Below are 15,086 nucleotides of genomic sequence, written 5' to 3'. Positions count from 1 at the left end.
TTAAATATGTCTTAAACTTTTAGTCTCATTTATTTAAAAACTCAAGGTCGTAATAACAACAACTACTACAACATACCCAGCATACTTCCACAAGTGAAATATGGGGAGTGTAGAATGTACACAAACCTTACACCTTATCTTTCAAGTGGTAGGTGGGTGAGTGTAGATACAGTGTGATAAGAGAGTTTAAAATATGAAGAAGTAAACACACGAAAAAGTCCAAGGAGGGTCCAATATCTACTATCTATAAAAAATAATTTTAATCGTGTATAAACCCTGTAATTTTTCATCAAGGGGAGGTTCGAATGAACTCCTTAGCCGTATGTGGCTCCGGCCCTGAGTGTAAGGTCGTAACGAATTGAATTCTAATTTTATCTATAAACCACTTACAAAAGTTGGCACAATAATAACAATTTTAAGGTATTAAGCATTGTGAAAAAAAAAAAAAATGTATTATGAAGTATTTATTAAAAATTTAGCAAAGAGGAAACCCGAAGTATTAAATGATAGTTGAAGGAATATTATAAGCGGCTGAAAACTTTTCAAGTCTACCTTGTCCTCTAAACCAAACGGGCCCTAGGGTTTAAGGTATTGGTAGAAAGAAGAAAGAAAATCCTAGAGCCTCCACCGTCACCAAAATGTCGAAGAAAAACGATTTGGGTCGCCGGAAAAGGCAACACGAATACGATCTTCGAAGTACAATTCTTAATTTTGTTTACTATTTTTTTATAATATTGTTGTGTTACTAATTTTTTGATTGATGGTGAAATTATATAGGGGAAAAAGCAGAGAAAGAAAAGTTAGAGAAGAAGCTACAAGCAAAGAAGAATAAGATGAAGGTTAGTCACTGTGTCTTTATTATTATCTGTAAAATATGCATTGTTTCCCTCTTTAATTGCTGATTATGTGGTTATTTCTCTGGGTTATGCAGTAATTTAGTAAGAAAAGTTATGATCTTTATTGGGTAATCTTTGATTGTTCAATAGTAGTTCTATACATTCATTGGGATGTATGCACTAATTTAATAAGAAAAGTTATGATCTTTACCGGGTAATCCTTGATTTTTTCAATAGTAGTTCTATACATTCATGTTGTGAGGAGCATTTGGATGGTGATGATAAAAAATTTACTTTATCAAAAAGAAAAGAAGCCATTTTTTCTTGTCCGTCGAGTCCATGTTATGATTTGTTGGTTCTTGTACCTTGATTATTTATCGTATTATTTTGTTGTAGTTACTATTTTTTTTAGAGAATGCTTTGTCATAGCAAGTATTTTAATGCTTTGTCATAGCAAGTATTCTGCCATGGTCTCTTCACTTTTCTTATTTCCTTTTTTCGGTCTGCTTTAAAATGCTTTTCCTTGAGTCGAGGGTCTATTGGAAATATCTCCTCTACCTCCCAAGGTAGGGGTGAGGTTTGCGTACACTCTACCTTCCCCATACCCCACTTATCAGATTACACTAGGTATGTTGTAAAAAGAAAAGAAGCCTTTTTTAATGATGATGATAATAGAAGTTTACTTTATCAAAGAAAATGAAAGATGAACTAATTTGGATGATGTTGTGATTTAGGTGGATGGTAAGGACAAGAAGAAGAAAGGTGGAAGTGGATTTCAAGTGGGGAAGAAAAAATTGAAGACAAAGATGACTCCATTGGCCAAAGCTAAAGCTGCACAAGCAATGGAGATTGAAAAATGAGATTATGCTGTAATTTGTTCAGGTGTATGTATGTGGATTATCAATCAGAAACTTTGATTGATTCTAGATAACTAGATTTGTCCTCCTCGTCTTCTTTCTCACAATTTTGGTATGTCAAATTGGAGCTGTTTATGTCTCGGATCAAACAGAAAATTGAAGCTGTTTACGTCTTTCCTCTGCAATTAGTTGATAAAGATTTGATATTTGTTCATGTTCCATGTTGCTATTCTATTTTCTTTCTCGTGCTTTTGCGCCTTTAGTCTTTTACTCTTTTTATGTAGTGCAATGTTTTGAGTCTTGGCATTACCATATTTAACTGAGTTCGAGTAGTTCAGATCCTGAGCAAGTGAGACAGTAGGTCTGTAGTGACATTCTGAAAATGAGTGACGAGTATAATAATGGTCGAATAGCTTATACTTGTTTACAATGTTAGTGATAGGGGATGGTAGTTTTTCTAAAACAAAAAACAATATCACTACCATCATAAGAAAAATCTTTCCAAAGTCAATACATTTGATATCTGAAAGCATTACTGCCCCTTCAGTTAAAGAGTTTACAAAGATCTGGTCTTTCTAGAAAGTGAGTAAGGTGTATCCATTACTGAAAGCACCACAAAGGTGTTGTACTTCAAAATATCAGTTAGGTCTTTCAGCAGTAGGCTAGATTTTTTTTTTTTTGGTCACCTCTTAATCAAGTCTGCTTAGATTTTCAGGTCTGGAGAGCTTGTAGTAAGGTCTCAGCAATGGGTATTACAAACTTATAACTGATATGGATACAATGTTACTAAGCAGTGCATTGATTATGAACTACATCAAGGAGAGAGCAATATCAGCAGTTGTACTTGCAGTTTATTGCCCACTAAAGAGGTAGAATGTGGTCTATTTGATTTCAAAATGGTAGTTGTATAGACATTTTGGGGTAATCGAATCTGGAAATAGGTGGATTCTGCTAATTAACCATCCTCCACTCCTGCAAAAACGGAGTGGAAAAAACAGCAAGAGAGAATGGAGAGGTTTGTGCATTGGTGTTGTGAGCTTCTCTGGATTTAGCAATTTATCTATGTTGTGAAAGTAGAGCGATGGTTTACACTGAACAAGATGTCTTATAAGTTGAAGTGGTCATGTCAAAGGGTTATTCTGTTCGTGCTAGTGATGACTTAAGCTACTAATATTGTTGCATTGGAGCTGCGAAGACCACTGTAACCTCGCCTTACATTTGGCTAACAGGAAAAGGAGAACTTGGGCTGTCTTTTGTTGTGGATGTTTTCAGGGGATAACTACATGCATATGTATGGATTAATTCTGATATAATATCTAGAGCATTATGCTATGAAGTTTCTTGCTTGTCCTTGGTATTAAGAATACCCCTCAAAACTATATTACCTTGTCAAAAAGGAAAAGGGATGCCCCTCTAAACTCTAGAGTAGATATTTACATGTTTTTGACACTAGAGGAAAAAGATCAACAGTAGCCTCGTGGGAGGAAAAGATTGAAGACAAATATAAAACTGTGGTGCATAGCATGTTCATGATTTTGCCCTGCCCTGTTTATGTTCCTTTTTTTAAAAAATTCTCTTTATTTTTCAATTTGCAGTATTCTACTTAATATTCTTAAGTTTGCCCTTTTTTGTTCTCAATAGGTGCCCCTTCACTCGCAATCCAACTATTGCAGTACGGGAAGGGAAATGGGGAGAGGAGTTAGCTTGTCAACCTCTTATAGTACTTTAATCTTAAGAAAGCATGTTACATCAAACTTTTCACTGTTTATACGATTTTACTAGTCATATAAGTCATAAACCCGTGCAACACAACACTAACGAAGAAAGTCATGAAGTCGGTAAAGGATAACTCACAAAGGAAAGGCTTGAGCTGCTGACTTGCCCCATTACTGTTCCAACCTACCTCCTCTTGACACCTAAGAGAGAACAAAAACTCTTAAGTCAGCTTGTATATATAGAGCTCGTTTGGATTAGGTATAGACAACATAAAATTTGTTTTCGATTTTTTGAGTGTTTGGTAAAATTAATTAAAAATCGTTTTAATAACAAAATGGTAGAAAAATAATTAGGCAGTTGGGCTTAAACTTGTCTAAAAAGCCGAACATAAAAACAGAAAAGCAAAGAAAAAAATAGACGATGGCGCGAATATATACACTTCAAATGCGCTGGTCTTTAATTTTGCCCATGTGCGTGGTGTTTTAATATTTGCCTTTTAAAAATTAAAGATAATAAGAAAAGACTACTACTGCCATGCGTATAAAAATGCGAAAGTACGTAACGAACCCAAACATCCAATTAAACCTATCCATCATTTCAACAACAAACCTTTCAATCGTTCCATCGTTCCAACATTTCACCTAGAGAAATCTCCACGATTTTGCTTGCTACAACATCGAAAAAGATAAAATTCATAATATATAGCGTTTCAATTGAATGCAATTCAACTTAATTTGATGCTTTATTAAGTTTAGATTTGTTAATATTTGAAAATAACAACAAATCATCTTCTCAACTAAACAATCGATATGCGATTGAGATTCACATTGCGAATCATAATTTTACTCAACAACATAGAATTGATCAAATTTATTGCTTTGTTCGATTTTGATTAGTTTATACGTTCCATTTGATTAGTATACAATGCTCGATGACTTAGACTTAAAATTCATAAGTAACCAGGTTGACAAAAAATAATCGAGGCAAAGTTAGAACAAGTATGCGGAGGAGGCAAAGTTTACTTTACAAAGAACAAGTATCTTCCCATTAGAGCAACTTTCATTTTTATAAGTAAAATAAAAAATACACACAGTGTTAAGAATTAGACAAGTATCAGGAGAGGCGTGTTTACGATAGAAAAGACAAAGTATCTTTGTTAGAAACCAAACTTTTTATTTTTATGAACAAAACAAAAAATTTACGCAAAGTGTTAAGAACTAGAAAAGTATGCGGAGGAGTGGAAGTTACTTTCCAAAAGAACAAAGTATGCTTATTAAAGCGCAACTTTCATTTTTCATAAGTAAATAAAAAAAATACACAAGTGTTAAGAATTAGACAAGTATGCGGAGGAGAGGCGAAGTTTACATTAAAAAAGAACAAAAATTATCTTTGTTAGGCAAACTTTCATTTTTATAAAGAAAACAAAAATTTACTGAAAGTGTTAAGAACTAGAAAAATATGCCGGAGGAGGAAGCGTAAGATTACTTTACAAAAAGAACTTAAAGTATGCAGTAGAAGGAGAACTTTCATTTTCATAAAAATAAAAAAAAATACACAAGTGTTAAGAATTAGATAAGTATGAGGACGTAAGTTTACATTAGAAAGAACAAAGTATCTTTCATATAAGGCAAACTTTCATTTTTATAGCAAAACACAAATTTACGCAAATGTTAAGAGCCAGAAAAGTATGCGGAGGAGCGAGAGTTCACTTTACAAAGAACAAAGTATTCTGTTAGAAAGGCAACTTTCATTTCGTAAACAAAATAAAAAAATACACAAGTGTTAAGAATTAGACAAGTCTGCTAGGAGGGGCGAAGTTCGGCTTTACAAAATTACAAAGTATGCGCGAGAGGCAAACTTTCATTTTTCATAACCAAAACAAAATATTATTAACAAAACAACACCAATAACACATAAGATTGCATAAAAATCAAAATTATTAACAAGACAATACCAAAAAATCAAGACACACATAAATTAACTTAATTAACAAGCTATGTCGAGAACAAGCATGACTTTATGCGGAGGCAACCGCATAACTTGATTTCAAAAATCATAAACTGCATCGTGCCGCATATGTTGCCTGAGACAAAACATTCTTCAAAAATCGATTATTAAACAAAAACGAATAGTGAATAACATAAAAAGAACATTGCAGAAACTTCAAAGATTCAACAAAGAAAACCAAAACGCATGTCAAAATCGGCTTAAAATATATTACGACATATACTAATACGATATTCAAAAAATCAAAATATATACACATGGGAGCTAAACTAAAGTTGAAAAAATCGTAGAGACACTATAACAAAACACTATAATTTTAAATAAAAAAGGATCAATTAAATATAAAAAATGACTAAGACAAAGATATCAATTCAACAAACAACAATTTAACATAAAAACAAATATTAAACGACGAAAAGATCCAAATTAGTACCTAAGTTTTAGAACGGATGAGATAGACCAAAAAAGAAGGAGAAGAAGCAAAAAAAAAAAAAGAAAGAAAAGAGCAAATGACGAATAGAAAAGAGTTTTAATGGGGTAAAGGTAATTTCGTAAAAAAACTTTCATTAAAATGGCGGCAGGCAAAAATTAAAGAAGACATAAATGAGGGCAAATATAAAGAACATTCCAAAAGAAGGAGCACTGGTGCAAAAAAAATGAAAAAAAATAAACGTTAAGTTAATTTAACTTATTTTTTTAACTATAACCATTTTCGCTAAGTTGCTTGGTTTCATCCAACAGGCTCATAACATCAAATGTGATCTAGAGTAATGTGTTGTCCTTTTCCGAATAAACAAATGTGAACAACAAAGAGTTGAATCTTAATAGATCATGCTAATAAGGTCACCTCAAGCATGTTAGCAAATGATTTTATGCACTAGCTCAGTGGAAATAATACCCCAAGGCATTTACTCCTAATTCTTCTTTTTTTCTGTTACATTTGAGAATTTTATAGAGAAAGAGAAAGGAATGTGACTAAAGAATTGAACTCATGCATATTATGTGAAACGACTTTTTACTATCACTGGAAGTTGTTGTACTTAGTTACCAGGGAAAAGATGAATCAGTGATGGTGGGAAAGAAAGCAAAGGATCAGGATGCAGCAAACACCCTGCAAAATTTACCTCGATTTTTTTATATGCCTTTAAATATTTTAAATTATTAATTATTATGATTTATAATATTTTTTATGTAATTTCTAAATATGTATTTCATTTTTCAAAAAACTTAAAAATTAAATGTCTAAATTTACGGATAAAATGAAAAAATTTGACTCTCAAAATCCAAACATTATCACGTAAATTGGTACCGAAGAAAGTATATGAATCTCACATGCATACATATCCATATTGGCGGCTTTACCAAAACGGCCACTTGGTGTTGAAGTGCTGTACACCAGTGTTTCTGAATTGAAGTGAAATTTGGAGGTCCCAACCTGGTCACGTCATCTCAAATGTCCCTTTCACAACCCCTCGGCCCTACCTTTTAAAGCTCTGACGCCATCCTCGGCCGATGCTACGCGCCTCACTTTTTGAGACCCTTCATTTGGCTCTTACAACTTGTAAAACATTTGCTTGTGCTTATTTCAAATCAAATAATTTGATCATATAAGTCACAAGATAAAGTAAAGGATTAATAACATCCATTAACGCAGGATGCTTTGTGCATCGAAATGTGCCCTTAATCATTTAATTATTGGTAAATTTTAATTTGAGTTATTTTTTATAATTGACTACATATGTTTAACTTTTATTAATTAAAATTTGCTATTTGAATCCTTTTGCTTGTGAATATTCATAATGTACTAGAATTGTTAACTGTTTCACCTATTCTTAGGCCCCTCTTGAAAATTGAAGAGTGTAATTGTTCTCCGTCAATTACACTCATTTCATGCTGATCAAGTAATTACTTAGCCAGACAGGTATGTTGAACTGTGTAATTGCATCACTTAAATTCAATTACAAAGTGATCCTACAAATATTATCTAAGATTTCACCACTTAAAGAACTTAAATTACACAGGCACTCTTCTGGTATGATTTATTAGCTGAAATAATTAATCGCGTAAGATTTATTAAATTACTTTCCGGTATGATTATTAATAATTAATCGCGACATAATTTTAGAATTGCTTATCTGATGTTTCATTACTATTTGAATCACGCATAGCTAATTTTGGTACAATTTAATACATCAATTGATATATTGTTTTGCATATAATTTGAACATGAAATAACAATATAATGAATTAAACATTACAAGACAAATGTACCCATTATCTTTTCCTCAAATTCGGCATCAAGAGATCTCAATAATATTTTAGAGCAAATAATCAAATGAGAAATAATCAATGCATTATTAATTCATTTATTATTGTAATCCATGCATCACTTGTTTCTCAAAAAAAGGACTCCAAACTGGCATGTTCAGAAACTTCAGGGTCAAAAGTGAACACTATGCGCGTGGGTAATGAGCAGGCTTGAGAAGTCGTTATTAAATGAATTTTAGAGCGCAATAAATATCGGCATTATCCATCCAGCGCCCGTTTTTCAGATTATGAGAGTAGTGTGCTTTCTCTTGGAAATTCAATCTTCTTTTGAATCTCTTTTGCTCAAACAAATTGGCATCACACAATGACACAACACATATCTATTACACCTTCTGAAACACAAACAGGAGCACCTCTCTCTACCCCACATTTCAGTTTCCATTTTCATTTCAGATAAGGACTTGCCACAGGTTATACATACTAACTTCACCATTTCCCTCTCTAAGCTTTTCACTCTCCTTTTTTAGCATAAGGGTCACCTCATTTTTGCATTTTAATCAATTTGGTGTCAGTTTCTTGACAAAAAATATCATAAAGTTGTGATCTTTATTGAATTTGCAAATCAAGAATTGATTTCCATAAAGTTGTTGATGCAATGGCACTGATTTCTTTGTTGGGTTTTTGCTCTTGCTGTTGAAATGTTTGTGGAATTCTTTTATAGTGTTTAAGGGTTTGTTTTGAATAGGAAGGTGAGAATGTACCAGACAAAAATATAAGTTCAGTCTCTGTTTATTTTGCATTTGTCTTCAATGTGAAGCCCTTTTCTCTTTCCAATAGGTTTGGAAAGTTGTTAAAACTTCTTGTGTTCTTGCTTTTTTTTTTTTTTTTTTTGTACTAGCTTTTTTGCTCTGAACTTGCATTTCTCTTCCTATGCATATTTCTTAGCCTCTTGTTTTTCCTTTTTGTTGAGTTTAGGAACTTGGGACTCTTTTCCTTCCCTTCTCCCATTTTAGTGTGTTTTTAACTATATCTATTTGCTGAGTTTGTTATTACTTAACTTACTTTATGTCACTCACAGACTCTTAAACTCTTTTCAGATTTTGCATTTTCTGGGAGGCTTTGTTCTTGAACGAGCTTTTCGTTGTTCTCTTGCTCGTTCGAGGTGAAATTCACAGCTAAATACATTCTGGGATTTTAAGGAGATCTTGAATGTACATAATAGAGTTCCCTTCAGCGTTTAAAGAAGTTACAGTCTTTTTGTGCCATTTTCTTATCCAAGGCTGCAACTTTTACTGGTTTTGATGTTGCCGATAAAGAGTTGTGACTTTGACTCCCTTTCATTTGAGATTTAAATCACTGTTTGAAGGGTATTTATTGTTTACAGAATTCTGAGAAAAGAAATAAATGTATGGATCGAAGGGACGCTATGATGTTACCTGGATCCGCTCCTTACTATATGCAGAGAGGGATGAGTGGAAGTGGGAGTGGAAGTACCCCTGGTTTACAGGGATCACCAAGCATTAATCCTTCATTACCTACTGCCAATATTGCCTTTCAATCCAGTAGTATTGGTGCATCATCAGCTTCGATTCCACAAACACTACTAATGGATCCTTCATCAACATTATCACCTAGAGGTAGTATTGGTGCATCATCATCAGCACTGCCACAAGGTGAGCCTGTACGCAGAAAGAGGGGTAGGCCTCGGAAATATGGAGTTCAAGGGGCGATGCCGTTGACATTGAATCCACCTCCATCTACTCAGGCAATGGCATTAAACCCAACTCAGAAGAGGGGTAGAGGAAGGCCACCAGGGTCTGGACGAAAGCAGCAACTCGCTTCTTTTGGTAATCTCTCCCTTTAGTTTGCATTTCCGTAGATCCTGGCAATTGGAGTAGCTTAATAGTAGTGACCTGATATATTTGCTTAGTACTCTTGGTAGTTGTTCGTTAAGTTCTTTGTTTAATCAAGGACTTAATCTGATTGAGGAAGTTTTACCATCTTGCTTCTGTGCAGTCCTCCTAGGGGCTGCATCATTATGATTTTGTTTATCATTGTGTGTCTTCCTGAATAGTGAACGGAATGTTTCTTTCAAGAAAGCTACCTCATATAAGATAGATGCACGTGTAGAAAAGATGATAAAGCATATTAAAGTCACATAAGGGTCAGAGTGGAAGATCCGAATCACCAGATTCATAAGGAGGTGACAGGATCAATTTAATGGGCAGTAAATGCGAAACAGTCTCTTCTCGAGCTCATTCTTCTTTATTGTTTTGGATTGATGGAGGGAGAATAGGCACTAAGTAACATGGGATTACTGAAACTTTATTATTTGATTATCTTAATGAGACAAATAAATGGGTACTACTAATCAGCCCCAAAAGAAAAAAAAAAAAAAAAAAAAAAAAAAAAATGGACATCAAAATGCTAGAATGGTTGCTTATTTTACAAAGTTAAGCATAGAATAGAAGCGTTTGAGTTGGAGATCATGTTTTTCTGATTCAGACATTATAAAAGATGCATATGGAGCTTCTCATTTTATTGTTGATTCATCATGCTGATGCCAGAAAACTAAAAGTTACAGGTTATGCCATTAATACATTAAATTTGTCTCTCTAGGGTCTAGTTTCAAAATAGATCACCAAATCGAGTACTTGAGGCGTTGCATTATTATCAGCATCTGAACTTGCTTTCTACACTTAATAGTCGAGGTATAAATTTCATAAAATTCTATTTTTATTAGGCCAAACCCATCGACAGACACCTGTGGTCATCCACTTCTTTCACTTGAGCACCTAAAGTGACCCTTTGTTCCATTTAGACACTTTAAATGGGTCATTCCTATTCCACTTAGACACTTTTTATACCGTTATCGGACCAAAACCAACACCAAAGGGGCCCCACCTCATTGCACATCCAACCAGTCCAAAAGTCCCAATTTTTAATGGTCAAAACTCCACGAATTTACAAATTAGTGAATTTACAATTAAAATGAATTGGCACAATTTAATTGAGTTGGCACAATTTAAATGAGTTGACACAATTTAATTGGCCACTTAATCCACGTAGGAGACGATCGGTGTTGGTTTTGCTCCGATAATCTGCAAAAAGTTGTCAAGTGGAACAGAGAATGGCCCAGGGTTCAAATGAACGAGGTCTACCTTAGGTGCTCAAGAAAGAAGTGGTGTTTTGTCGACGGGTTCGTCTTTTATTAGGTGTGTGTTAAGAGCTCTCACGTCCAAAATATGAAAGTTGCGGAAATGAGAATGTTGCCATGGATGTGTGGGCACACCAGGCGAGATAGGATTAGGAATGAAGATATCCGGATAAGGTCGGAGTAGCATCGGAGGAGGACGAAGATGAAGGAAGTGGTTGGTTTGGGCATGAGGAGGAGAGGCACAGTATGCCTCGGGGGAGGAGAGGTTAGCTATGGATGGTTTCAGAAGAGGTAGGGGTAGGCCGAAAAAATATTGGGGAGAGGTGCTGAGACAGGACATGGCGCAGCTTTCGGCTTACGAGGATATGACCTTGGGGATGAGGAGGTTATGGAGGACTCAGATTAGGATAGAAGGCTAGTAGGTAGTCGCTGTTTCGATCTATAGTCTATTGTCCTTTGATTCTTGCTACTATATGTTGTTTCTTGTACTTCGATTATCTTATTTATCTGTGGTAGCTACTGCTTCCTTTTTCAGACTGCTCTATCTTGACTTATTCGCTTTCTTTAGTTTCATTTGCATTTTGCTTTGAACTGCTTGTACCTATCTAACCTTTCTCGTTGTGTTTTCTCTTGAGCCGAGGGTCTTTCGAAAAACCTCCTCTATCTTCCGAGATAGGGGTAAGGTCCGCGCACACTTTACCCTCCCCAGACCCCACATTGTGGGATTTCACTGGGTATGTTGTTGTTGTGTGTGTTATTCATCAATGTGAGTATCCTTTTCTATCCATTGAACATTTTGCGAATTTCCTGCCCTGGGATGTTTCTTTGACATGCTTTATGTTATAATTGGTTGATTCTTTTGCTAGGTGGATGGTTGTCCAATATAGGTGGAATTGGTTTTACCCCGCATGTCATCACGATTGCTGTAGGAGAGGTATGTGTTTCACATGTTTTAGAGTGTGTAATATTGTATAGCATCATAGATAACATGATTGAAACTACTATCGTATCTTTTTTCCTCACTTCTACCACGCTGGAACATTACATCTTTATGGGTCAGTTTATACATGGAAACTGTTAGAGCGAGGGAATTAACTTTTCCTCCCCCTGTTTATTTTCCAAGGTTAGGCTTTCAAGGAACTTGAGCAAGAAGTAACATAATGAACTCAATAGCAAAGAAAGAAAAAGAATAATCATTTAATTTTGGTCTAGATATCTTCAGGGACCTTAGACTGATCATTTATTTACGGGCAGCTAGGTGCTCTCCAACAATTTGTATAAAGCAGAAGGCCCTTGAGCACAATAGAATATGTTATAATTTACGACTTCAAGTGGGAGAAACTGCTTGTGGCTTTCCTTAATTTGTACTCTTTCAGCCATTCAGTTACTTTTCTATTTTAATTTTAGTTCTGGCACTAACAATATTAATGGAATGGTTCATTTGCATTTCCTGCAGGACATCACGGCAAAAATAATGTCGTTTTCGCAACAAGGGCCTAGATCAATATGTATTTTATCGGCAAATGGTGTCGTCTCCACTGTAACTCTTCGTCAACCATCAACTTCTGGTGGCACTGTTACATATGAGGTCTGAAGACTAACATTAAATTCAAAAATATAATTTTTCAGGCTGATAACAGTAAGTTGCTATCTCCTAAAAGGACGAAAGGAGAGCATGAACGCCTATAGTTTAGACTGATCTGCAGGAAGTTGTTATCTTTGCTTGAGATGCAACGCTGAAATTGAATTGTTTGCTAATGGTTAGAAAAACAAAATTGTTAGCATCTTTGGTCTAATAACTTTACCTGGATCTGTAATTTTGAGACTTAGCTGCCAATGTCCTTAATACCCAGTTGGAAAATATTTTTTAAACACATAGGTTAAGAAATTTTGAGGCCTCGACTTTAAGTTTGTCTTCTTAGTTCTTATGTGTAAATTTAATGCACTACAGTACTTTTTCTTGGTTTGAACTTTGAATTGTGCTAGTGAGGAAACTAATTGTTTTTATCCCTACCTATGATTACAGATTCCGGAATTTCTGTGCCTGTATTTTTTCCAAACTCGTTAACCAATCTTTTCTCAATTGTCTTCCACAATGTATATGCCAAATAATTTGTGGTGTAGTTTTCAGGGATATGGGTGGTCCTGTGGAAGGGGGACCACTTGTTAAAGTGGATAAAGTTTTCTCTGTATTAGAAGCTTGTAATCTTGTTAAGTACTGATTTTAAGTCTATTACTGCATATTGCCTAATTTACCCCCTCATGCTCCATCTTTTATCTGCAAAAATGAACTTCCGAGCATATATTCTTATCCCATACAGGGACGGTTTGAGATATTATGTCTATCGGGATCTTTCTTGGTCAGCGATAGTGGTGGATCTCGGGGTAGGATTGGTGGCCTAAGTGTTTCTCTTGCTAGTCCAGATGGTCGCGTGATAGGCGGTGGAGTTGGAGGTGTTCTAATTGCAGCAAGTCCAATTCAGGTATCATTTTCAATCCTTCCATCTTATCGAAATCTTCATTTCATCTCTTTGAACGGAAACCATTAGGTATTTGGCTGTCTTCGGCATATGATACTATGATGAACTCATTTGGAATTAGTACGAAACTAAACAAGGTTGCTCCCATTTTAATCTACATGCACCTTTGAATCTTAAAAAGGTTTGGCTGGTTATACATTGTATAAAGTTGTGTGATCATCAGTAAATCATGTCAAAATTGGTCTGATATGGAGGCTAAGCCTTCTTATCTTGTGGAAAATTCAGACCCTTGACTTTTCACTTTCCTGTTCAAAGCCTGAAATTGAAAGTGAATGACCTTCAGGTAATAGTGGGAAGCTTCTTATGCTCAAGCTCAAAGGCAAAGAAAATAGCTGCGGAAAGTGTACAAAGTGCAGGAACTTCAGATCTTCAGACCACTGACAATTCTGTAAATCCAGTCGATGTTCTTTCGAACCAGAATCTTACACCATCCTCTTCAATGGGAGTATGGCCTAGTTCAAGGCAAATGGATCTACAAACTGGCCATATTGACATTGACTTGATGCGAGGATGACTACTTCAAATGTAGGTAGTCGAGTGAGCACTGTATATATTGTGTTCTGATTTCTCTAGTCCGAGACATGTTCTTATAACCATCAGCAGCCACCTTAGATTGTAGTGATATAGGAGCTTTTTTGCAGTTTAACATGAATCTGCTTTCTACTCAGTAGCAGTTCAATTCATGGTGGAGGCTTTAGTCGACTCGCGTGTAACATATTGTGGGTTGTCTTCTAGATACAGACTGTTCCATCAATTTGGCTAATCTTTTTCTTGATCTTGCAGTGGAAGACGTATTTTTATTGTTTCTTGGTTTCAGCATTGAACTAATATCTCTTCCTGATTTTGAAAACTGTAATTATTCTATGCTTTGATTGCCTTGGATGTGTTTTTTAATTCCAAGGAAAAGACAATGAAATATTCGAATAGTTGTTTAAGTTTGCTATCTCGTCTTGCACGAAAGTACAGAACTCCAATAGATTTAAATGCAAATATTGAAGATACAGATATACACATCATCAGCGATAGCGCACGTTCGTTTAAAAAATGAAGCCTGGTCGTCTTTTTATTTTTTATTTTTTATTTTTTATTACCATGAGGGTCTCGATCTCTCAAATCAAAAGATGCTACTGGTATTCTCTTACCTGTTCATTTGTAGTTCTTCTCTGAAAGAAATAGGGGCTTCTGCTTTTGGCAGCAACATGTTTGGTCCCGTTTATGGAGTCAAATCAATACGTTCTAAGAGAAAAAGATTGGAATATCAATCTATCGTCAATCCCTTGGTGATCTTTCTCAAATCAGGGTGTATAGATCAGATCGCACATTAATTCGTGGCTAGCTATGCTAACGAGCTATAACTTAATTTTGTCATGTTACTTGATTGTTTTAATCATGCATGCTGAATTTCGTAACTGATGTTCTTAGGAGGAAGTTTAGCTTGGGAGATTGGAGCCATGTATGTATGTATTACCTTTTTTTTTTTTTTTTTTTTTTTTTTTTTTTTTAATTCTTGATGAATGAATAAGTATGGTAAAGAAAATAAGGAATGGAATTTTACCATTTTTGAACGCAGGAAAGAAAAAGAATGAGGGACTAGTATAGGGACAACCAAATTTTGCAGTTGAAACTTTGATTTAACAGAGACAATATTTTTTATCACTCTTACGTTGTCACAGTTATTTAAAATACAGAACGTTGACACAGTACT

At 34.9% G+C, this 15,086-nt stretch overlaps 2 protein-coding genes across 3 annotated transcripts; both read left to right on the top strand.

Annotated features, from left to right (window-relative positions):
• Positions 1-511: 511 nt before the first annotated feature.
• LOC132063935 (uncharacterized) lies at positions 512-1,907 on the top strand. Its single transcript, XM_059456713.1, has 3 exons — positions 512-696; positions 778-839; positions 1,571-1,907. The coding sequence occupies exons 1-3, from the start codon at positions 639-641 to the stop codon at positions 1,694-1,696; spliced, it is 246 nt and encodes an 81-aa protein (XP_059312696.1). The 5' UTR covers positions 512-638; the 3' UTR covers positions 1,697-1,907.
• A 6,052-nt stretch (positions 1,908-7,959) lies between these two features.
• Positions 7,960-14,186, top strand: LOC132063933 (AT-hook motif nuclear-localized protein 9). Of its 2 annotated transcripts, none has more exons than XM_059456710.1 (6): positions 7,960-8,154; positions 8,782-9,531; positions 11,708-11,775; positions 12,298-12,429; positions 13,163-13,324; positions 13,665-14,186. In XM_059456710.1, the coding sequence occupies exons 2-6, from the start codon at positions 9,093-9,095 to the stop codon at positions 13,893-13,895; spliced, it is 1,032 nt and encodes a 343-aa protein (XP_059312693.1). In that variant the 5' UTR covers positions 7,960-8,154; positions 8,782-9,092; the 3' UTR covers positions 13,896-14,186. The 2 variants fall into 2 exon arrangements, with proteins under 2 accessions (XP_059312693.1, XP_059312694.1); XM_059456711.1 differs by lacking the exon at positions 7,960-8,154 and adding an exon at positions 8,185-8,433.
• The last annotated feature ends 900 nt before the right edge of the window (positions 14,187-15,086 follow it).

The sequence above is a fragment of the Lycium ferocissimum genome, chromosome 7 (assembly GCF_029784015.1).
Source record: "Lycium ferocissimum isolate CSIRO_LF1 chromosome 7, AGI_CSIRO_Lferr_CH_V1, whole genome shotgun sequence".
Taxonomy (NCBI): domain Eukaryota; kingdom Viridiplantae; phylum Streptophyta; class Magnoliopsida; order Solanales; family Solanaceae; genus Lycium; species Lycium ferocissimum.
Note: the sequence above shows the minus strand (reverse complement) of the source record. Positions and strands in the feature narration are given on the sequence as shown.